The following is a 9,317-nucleotide window of genomic DNA, read 5'->3' as shown; positions in this document are numbered from 1 at the left end:
AAGGTCAAAGGGCATCATTGTCTCGCAGTACAGTTTCGGTAGCCGGGGGTACGGTTCCGTGCAGTCCGCACCAGAACCCGGCCAGTCTTTTTTGGCGGTCACAAAAAAAAAAAAAAAAAGTATAAATAAAGAAAATAACACAATTTCACGTTGCGGTCCGCGGCCATTTTTTTTTTTTTTTTTTTTTTTTTTGTCTTTTGGAGGGAAAGAAAAACTTGCAGGAAGTCCTCAAAAGAAGTCACACCTGTCAGAACCCAGCTGTCCTCGTGTGTGTGTGTGTGTGTGTGTGTGTGTGTGTGTGTGTGTGTGTGTGTGTGTGTGTGTGCATCATTGACATGAGTGAGTGCAGCCCCTAACCCCTCTGTTTCGGGTCCAGACAGAACCTCACCGACGTGTTTTTTTTCCCCACTTTGTGCTTTTCCGTGTCTTCCTCCTCGGCTTGTGCAATGTAGTCCACAGGCTGCTGTGACGTCACTGCTGGAGCTCTGCACACACACACACACACACACACACGCACACACACACACACACACACACACACACACACACACACACACACACACACACACACACACACACACACACAGACACATTCTTGTAATTGTTACCTTCTTGAGACCTCTGAAAAATGCCTACCTCTTTAGGACCACCCTTCTCTAGATATATAAAGATTTGTATTTTTCTTTTTTTTCCCCATTTATTTATTTATTTATTTCAGGCAATGACATAAAAAAAAAAGTAGGGATGTCCGATAAATACGTTAAAATGTAATATCGGAAATTATCGGTATCGGTTTTTTTATTACCTGTATCGGGTTTTTTTTAATTAAATTTTTATTAAATCAACATAAAAAACACAAGATACACTTACAATTAGTGCACCAACCCAAAAAAAAGTCCCTCCCCCCATTTCTTTCTGTTATCAATATTCTGGTTCCTACATTATATATCAATATTAGGGATGTCCAATAAGGGCTTTTTGCCGATATCCGATATTCCGATATTGTCCAACTCTTTAATTATCGATACCGATATCAACCGATACCGATATCAACCGATATATGCAGTCGTGGAATTAACACATTATTATGCCTAATTTGGACAACCATGTATGGTGAAGATAAGGTACTTTTTAAAAAAAATTATAAAATAACATAACTAAATTTAAAAAAATATTCTTGAATAAAAAAAGAAAGTAAAACAATATAAAAACAGTTACATAGAAACTAGTAATGAATGAAAATGAGTCAAATTAACTGTTAAAGGTTAGTACTATTAGTGGACCAGCAGCACGCACACTCATGTGTGCTTACGGACTGTATCCCTTGCAGACTGTATTGATATATATTGATATATAATGTAGGAACCAGAATATTGATAACAAAAAGAAATGGGGGGAGGGAGGTTTTTTGGGTTGGTGCACTAATTGTAATTGTATCTTGTGTTTTTTATGTTGATTTAATTTTAAAAAAAAAACAAACAAACAAAAAAACAACAACAACGATACAGATAATAAAAAAACGATACCGATAATTTCCAATATTACATTTTAACGCATCCCTAATCAATATATATCAATACAGTCTGCAAGGGATACAGTCCGTAAGCACACATGATTGTGCGTGCTGCTGCTCCACTAATAGTACTAACCTTTAACAGTTAATTTGACTCATTTTCATTCATTACTAGTTTCTATGTAACTGTTTTTATATTGTTTTACTTTCTTTTTTTATTCAAGAAAATGTTTTTAATTTAGTTATCTAATTTTTTTTTTATTTTTAAAAAGGACCTTATCTTCACCATACATGGTTGTCCAAATTAGGCATAATAATGTGTTAATTCCATGACTGCATATATCGGTTGATATCGGTATCGGTTGATATCGGTATCGGTAATTAAAGAGTTGGACAATATCGGAATATCGGATATCGGCAAAAAGCCATTATCGGACATCCCTAAAAAAAAGTACAAAGTTGACAACACATAATAATATAAATTAATATAGTGCAAAAGGTAATGTACAGTATGTAAGCATGATTGTCCAGTTTTGCCTGAAAGGGAGTGGTAAGAAGGTAATTGATTTAATCCAACCCCCAGTTCTCCATTCAGTGATTATTCCATTGAGTTTCACTGTTACTTTGTTTAAGGATTAGAATAAAAATGTTGTATTTACAACATTAATAATTAGGGATGTCCGATAATGGCTTTTTTGCTGATATCCGATATTGTCCAACTCTTAATTACCGATACCGATATCAACCGATACCGATATATACAGTCGTGGAACTAACACATTATTATGCCTAATTTGGACAACCAGGTATGGTGAAGATAAGGTCCTTTTTAAAAAAAATCATAAAATAAAATAACATAAATAAATTAAAAACATTTTCTTGAATAAAAAAGAAAGTAAAACAATATAAAAACAGTTACATAGAAACTAGTAATTAAAAAATCGAGTAAAATCAACTGTTAAAGGTTAGTACTATTAGTGGAGCAGCAGCACGCACAATCATGTGTGCTTACGGACTGTATCCCTTGCAGACTGTATTGATATATATTGATATATAATGTAGGAAGCAGAATATTAATAACAGAAAGAAACAACCCTTTTGTGTGAATGAGTGTAAATGGGGGAGGGAGGTTTTTTGGGTTGGTGCACTAATTGTAAGTGTATCTTGTGTTTTTTATGTTGATTTAATAAAAATAAAAAAAATTAATAAAAACGATACCGATAATAAAAAATCCGATACCGATAATTTCTGATATTACATTTTAAAGCATTTATCGGACTGCCGATATTATCGGACATCTCTATTAATAATACTATACTATATATATATATACACATACTATGCAAATATAAAAAAGGTAAGCTTTTTGTAAATTGTATTTACTTCTATTTTTTTTGTAATTGGTTTTTAATGTTCATTATTTACTTCAAGTTATTACAGTATGTCTCTTCAAACTTTTTTTTTTTTTTTTTTTTTGTAATTTTGGTCAAAGGGGGCGCATTTCAATTTCTTACACACACTTGTTATTTCATATGTTGACCAGAGGAGGAGCACTTTTAAAACCGACACACGGTCAATTTGAAAAATCCCTCCTTTTTGGGACCACCTTAATTTTGATGGATTCCACCACCAGGGGTGCAAATGGTTTTGCGAATTGGGACCATGATTTCGGTCCTAACTTGTTCACCCGTCCGTATACATACAATGCAAATATAAAAAAGGTAAGCTTTTTGTCTTTTTTTTTTTTTTGGTAATTGGTTTTTAATGTTCATTATTTACTCCAAGTTATTACAGTATGTCTCTTCATACTTTTTTTAAAATTAATTTTGGTCAAAAGGGGCGCATTTCAATTTCTTACACACACTTGTTATTTCATATGTTGACCAGAGGGGAAGCACTTCAATTTTTTACACCACTTGTTATTTCATATGTTGACCAGAGGAGGAGCACTTTTAAAACCGACACACGGTCAATGTGAAAAATCCCTCCTTTTTGGGACCACCCTAATTTTGATGGATTTCACCACCGAAGTGCAAATGGTTTTCCGAATTGGGACCATGATTTTGGTCTTAACTTGTTCACCCGTCCGTATACATAAAATGCAAATATAAAAAAGGTAAGCTTTTTGTAAAAAAAAAAATTTTGTAATTGGTTTTTAATGTTCATTATTTACTTCAAGTTATTACAGTATGTCTCTTCATACTTTTTTTTTTTTTTTTTTTTTGTAATTTTGTTCAAAGGGGGCGCATTTCAATTTCTTACACACACTTGTTATTTTATATGTTGGCCAGAGGGGAAGCACTTCAATTTTTTACACCACTTGTTGTTTCATATGTTGACCAGAGGGGGAGCCCTTTTAAAACCGACAAAGTCAATGTGAAAAATCCCTCCTTTTTGGGACCACCCTAATTTTGATGGATTTCACCACCAGGGGTGCAAGTGGTTTTCCGAATTGGGACCATGATTTCGGTCCTAACTTGTTCACCCGTCCGTATACATACTATGCAAATATGAAAAAGGTAAGCTTTTTGTAATTTTTTTTTTTTGGTAATTGGTTTTTAATGTTCATTATTTACTTCAAGTTATTACAGTATGTCTCTTCAGATTATTATTTTTTTTTTAAATTAATTTTGGTCAAAGGGGGCGCATTTCAATTTCTTACACACACTTGTTATTTCATATGTTGGCCAGAGGGGAAGCATTTCAAATTTTTACACCACTTGTTATTGCATATGTTGACCAGAGGGGGAGCCCTTTTAAAACCGACAAAGTCAATGTGAAAAATCCCTCCTTTTTGGGACCACCCTAATTTTGATGGATTTCACCACCAGGGGTGCAAGTGGTTTTCCGAATTGGGACCATGATTTTGGTCCTAACTTGTTCACCCGTCCGTATACATACAATGCAAATATAAAAAAGGTAAGCTTTTTGTAATTTTTTTTTTTTGGTAATTGGTTTTTAATGTTCATTATTTACTTCAAGTTATTACAGTATGTCTCTTCATATTATTTTATTTTTTTAAATTAATTTTGGTCAAAGGGGGCGCATTTCAATTTCTTACACACACTTGTTATTTCATATGTTGGCCAGAGGGGAAGCACTTCAATTTTTTACACCACTTGTTATTGCATATGTTGACCAGAGGGGGAGCCCTTTTAAAACTGACAAAGTCAATGTGAAAAATCCCTCCTTTTTGGGACCACCCTAATTTTGATGGATTTCACCACCAGGGGTGCAAGTGGTTTTCCGAATTGGGACCATGATTTCGGTCCTAACTTGTTCACCCGTCCGTATACATACTATGCAAATATGAAAAAGGTAAGCTTTTTGTAAATTTTTATTTTTTTGTAATTGGTTTTTAATGTTCATTATTTACTTCAAGTTATTTCAGTATGTCTCTTCATACTTTTTTTTTTTTTTTTTTTTGTAATTTTGGTCAAAGGGGGCGCATTTCAATTTCTTACACACACTTGTTATTTCATATGTTGGCCAGAGGGGAAGCACTTCAATTTTTTACACCACTTGTTATTGCATATGTTGACCAGAGGGGGAGCCCTTTTAAAACCGACAAAGTCAATGTGAAAAATCCCTCCTTTTTGGGACCCCCCTAATTTTGATGGATTTCACCACCAGGGGTGCAAGTGGTTTTCCGAATTGGGACCATGATTTCGGTCCTAACTTGTTCACCCGTCCGTATACATACTATGCAAATATAAAAAAGGTAAGCTTTTTGTAATTTTTTTTTGTTGGTAATTTGTTTTTAATCTTCATTATTTACTTCAAGTTATTACAGTATGTCTCTTCATATTATTATTTTTTTTTTTAATTAATTTTGGTGAAAGGGGGCGCATTTCAATTTCTTACACACACTTGTTATTTCATATGTTGGCCAGAGGGGAAGCACTTCAATTTTTTACACCACTTGTTATTTCATATGTTGACCAGAGGGGGAGCCCTTTTAAAACCGACAAAGTCAATGTGAAAAATCCCTCCTTTTTGGGACCACCCTAATTTTGATGGATTTCACCACCAAAGTGCAAATGGTTTTCCGAATTGGGACCATGATTTCGGTCCTAACTTGTTCACCCATCCGTATACATACTATGCAAATATAAAAAAGGTAAGATTTTTGTAAAAAAAAAAAATTTTTGGTAATTGGTTTTTAATGTTCATTATTTACTCCAAGTTATTACAGTATGTCTCTTTATACTTTTTTTTGTTATTTTTTTGTAATTTTGGTCAAAAGGGGCGCATTTCAATTTCTTACACACACTTGTTATTTCATATGTTGGCCAGAGGGGAAGCACTTCAAATTTTTACACCACTTGTTATTGCATATGTTGACCAGAGGGGGAACACTTTTAAAACCGACACAGTCAATGTAAAAAAATCCCTCCTTTTTGGGACCACCCTAATTTTGATGGATTTCACCACCAGGGGTGCAAGTGGTTTTCCGAATTGGGACCATGATTTCGGTCCTAACTTGTTCACCCGTCTCTTCATATTATTTTTTTTTTTTAAATTAATTTTGGTCAAAGGGGGCGCATTTCAATTTCGTACACACACTTGTTATTTCATATGTTGGCCAGAGGGGAAGCACTTCAATTTTTTACACCACTTGTTGTTTCATATGTTGACCAGAGGGGGAGCCCTTTTAAAACCGACAAAGTCAATGTGAAAAATCCCTCCTTTTTGGGACCCCCCTAATTTTGATGGATTTCACCACCAGGGGTGCAAGTGGTTTTCTGAATTGGGACCATGATTTCGGTCCTAACTTGTTCACCCGTCCGTATACATACAATGCAAATATAAAAAAGGTAAGCTTTTTGTAATTATTTTTTTTTTTGGTAATTGGTTTTTAATGTTCATTATTTACTTCAAGTTATTACAGTATGTCTCTTCATACTTTTTTTTGTTTGTTTTTGTTGTAATTTTGGTCAAAGGGGGCGCATTTCAATTTCTTACACACACTTGTTATTTCATATGTTGGTCAGAGGGGGAGCCCTTTTAAAACCGACAAAGTCAATGTGAAAAATCCCTCCTTTTTGGGACCACCCTCATTTTGATGGATTTCACCACCAGGGGTGCAAATGGTTTTCCGAATTGGGACCATGATTTCGGTCCTAACTTGTTCACCGGTCCTCATATGGAAGGTACTTTTCCTTGTTGATGTCTCAAGAAGGGTGGAAAATACAAGAACACACACACACACGCACACACAAGTTAGGTCAGCCGCCCCCCCACGCGAGTACCTACCTATGGTGAAGACGATGAAGGCGATGACGGCCACGCCCAGCAGCATGGCCAAGCAGCTGAGCAGCAGCGACACGCGTCCGTACTTCCGGGCCGCCTGCAGGTCGCCGTCCTTAAGCATCGATCTCGACTGGCGGCAAAAAAAACAAAAAAAAATAGGGCGAGAGCAGGCGTGAGTGCCCGGCGCGGAACGGGTAGAAAGGTGCGAACTCACCACGCTGGCGTACCACAGCGCGTACACGTTGAGCGGCACGCCGGGGCAGAGGCACGACAGCACGGCCAGCCACAGGTAGCTGGGCGGCACCGAGCCGGGCGGCAGGGGCGAGGCCAGGCTGAGGCGGGACAGGGACCTGGGCGCGGCCGCCAGATGGCCCACCGAGCCGGACTTGAGCGGGGACCGGTGGCCGTTCTGCTCCGCGTCCAGGGAGCGGACGCTGCCGCGCAGGTCGAGCGAGTCGGACGTCTTGACGTTGCTTTGGCCGCCCGGCTCGGCCGCACCGGCGCTCAGCAGCTTCTCCGTGTCCTGGAAGTCGCTCGGGTTGGACGCGTCCCTCTGGACCAGAGCGCCGCTGTCGAAGGAAGCGTCGGTGTTGATGGCCATGGTGGCTTAAAAAAAACAACAACAACAACTACAACAAAAAGTTGTGTTTTGGGGTGGACGCGATCGAGGTTGTTGGGTTCTGAGGAGGCTCCCTCAGAAGTTGTCCATCAGCGGGGGTGTCATCCAGGTCCAGGCGTCCTCCAGTCCAGACGTTCGAACGCGGAGTGAGCAATCAGCCCATCCCCGTGCGCGCGGCGGCGGCGGCGTGCACGCGGGCAGCGCGGTGCGTAAAAGCTTTCCATTTACGCCGCGCGGCTGCACGCGCGCACGCGCTCTGCTGACTCAGGCGTGCCCGCCCGAGTCCGAAAGTGCAGAGCTCAGTCGAACCAGAACCTCTTCCTAATGGCCTGGATGATTACCTCCGCCAAGGAAGACATTTATTGTTTCTCATTAGTCAGCTCCACTTTATTGTTTACTTTCAGGACAAGCGCGTCAACTTTTCGACCGTGACGTCATGTTTTCCACCAATATCAGCGATTGTTCGATAATTGCATCGATGCCAGTGGCAGGAACTACTCCCTTACCTGGCCAAACTGCATGCTCACCTGTGCGCAGGGGAGAAAACTAACTCACTTTGTAGGAAGTGTGGCGCCATCAAGTGGCCATTGTGAGTCGTTGCACCATGACCTTTGCTCCAGTGCTCAAACGTGTCCACTAAACCAGGGGTCCCCAACCTTTTTGTGCACCGAGGACCAGTTTAATGTAGGCGTTATTTTCAGGGACCGGCTTTCCACGTGTGGCGGATAAATACATGTATAGCAAATAAGTGCACGAAAAATGAATATCGTATTTTTCGGAGTATAAGTCGCACCGGCCGAAAATGCACAATAAAGAAGGGAAAAAACATACACTACCGTTCAAAAGTTTGGGGTCACATTGAAATGTCCTTATTTTTGAAGGAAAAGCACTGTACTTTTCAATGAAGATAACTTTAAACTAGTCTTAACTTGAAAGAAATACACTCTATACATTGCTAATGTGGTAAATGACCATTCTAGCTGCAAATGTCTGGTTTTTGCTGCAATATCTACATAGGTGTATAGAGGCCCATTTCCAGCAACTATCACTCCAGTGTTCTAATGGTACAATGTGTTTGCTCATTGGCTCAGAAGGCTAATTGATGATTAGAAAACCCTTGTGCAATCATGTTCACACATCTGAAAACAGTTTAGCTCGTTACAGAAGCTACAAAACTGGCCTTCCTTTGAGCAGATTGAGTTTCTGGAGCATCACATTTGTGGGGTCAATTAAACGCTCAAAATGGCCAGAAAAAGAGAACTTTCATCTGAAACTCGACAGTCTATTCTTGTTCTTAGAAATGAAGGCTATTCCACAAAATTGTTTGGGTGACCCCAAACTTTTGAACGGTAGTGTAGTTTCACTAATGTTAGCTTTTTTTGCTACAATTTTCCATGCGTAAATACATCTGTTATTGCTAACTACTTGTGTAATAAGAGTGTGTGCAATAATACCAGCACTTTAACTTACTAGGCCAAAGGAAGTGTGTATTTTCTTCCTTCAGCACAATTGTTATATGCAACAATTTAGCACTTCTCCATCTTTAACTACTGTGGTCACTTTGTTCCTGATCTGCCCTGATCTTAGGTCATCAACCTGCCGCGGACTGCAGATGGAACCTAGCTTTTTACTACAATTTGGCACCTTTACATTTTATATGTTTATGAATTTGCATTGTCCCATGGAAGAAAGATGTAAGAAATATAGTAAATGGCGACTTCCAATCAGGAGTTTTATAACACATCTATAAACAAGCTAATTGGTGGGACTGACGAAAGTTAAGTGGGAGAAAATGCGGTCGTTTATAAATTATTTAATGTCTCTGTGCGGCCTGGTAGCAAATGCGTCACGAACCGGTGCCGGTGGTTGGGGACCACTACACTGAACTACAACCGGTGTAAGGGACAACTATTCCTTTAAAACTGAAGAAGA

General features: G+C 38.8%; 1 protein-coding gene across 1 annotated transcript; it reads right to left on the bottom strand.

Moving 5' to 3' along the window:
- Nucleotides 1-292: 292 nt before the first annotated feature.
- trarg1b (trafficking regulator of GLUT4 (SLC2A4) 1b) lies at nt 293-7,537 on the bottom strand. Its single transcript, XM_062046576.1, has 3 exons — nt 6,981-7,537; nt 6,770-6,896; nt 293-485 (listed from the first exon to the last, which is right to left on the bottom strand). The coding sequence occupies exons 1-3, from the start codon at nt 7,365-7,367 to the stop codon at nt 472-474; spliced, it is 528 nt and encodes a 175-aa protein (XP_061902560.1). The 5' UTR covers nt 7,368-7,537; the 3' UTR covers nt 293-471.
- Nucleotides 7,538-9,317: the final 1,780 nt, after the last annotated feature.

The sequence above is a fragment of the Entelurus aequoreus genome, linkage group LG05 (genome assembly GCF_033978785.1).
Source record: "Entelurus aequoreus isolate RoL-2023_Sb linkage group LG05, RoL_Eaeq_v1.1, whole genome shotgun sequence".
NCBI lineage: Eukaryota > Metazoa > Chordata > Actinopteri > Syngnathiformes > Syngnathidae > Entelurus > Entelurus aequoreus.
This window is presented reverse-complemented; position numbering and strand designations above follow the sequence as displayed.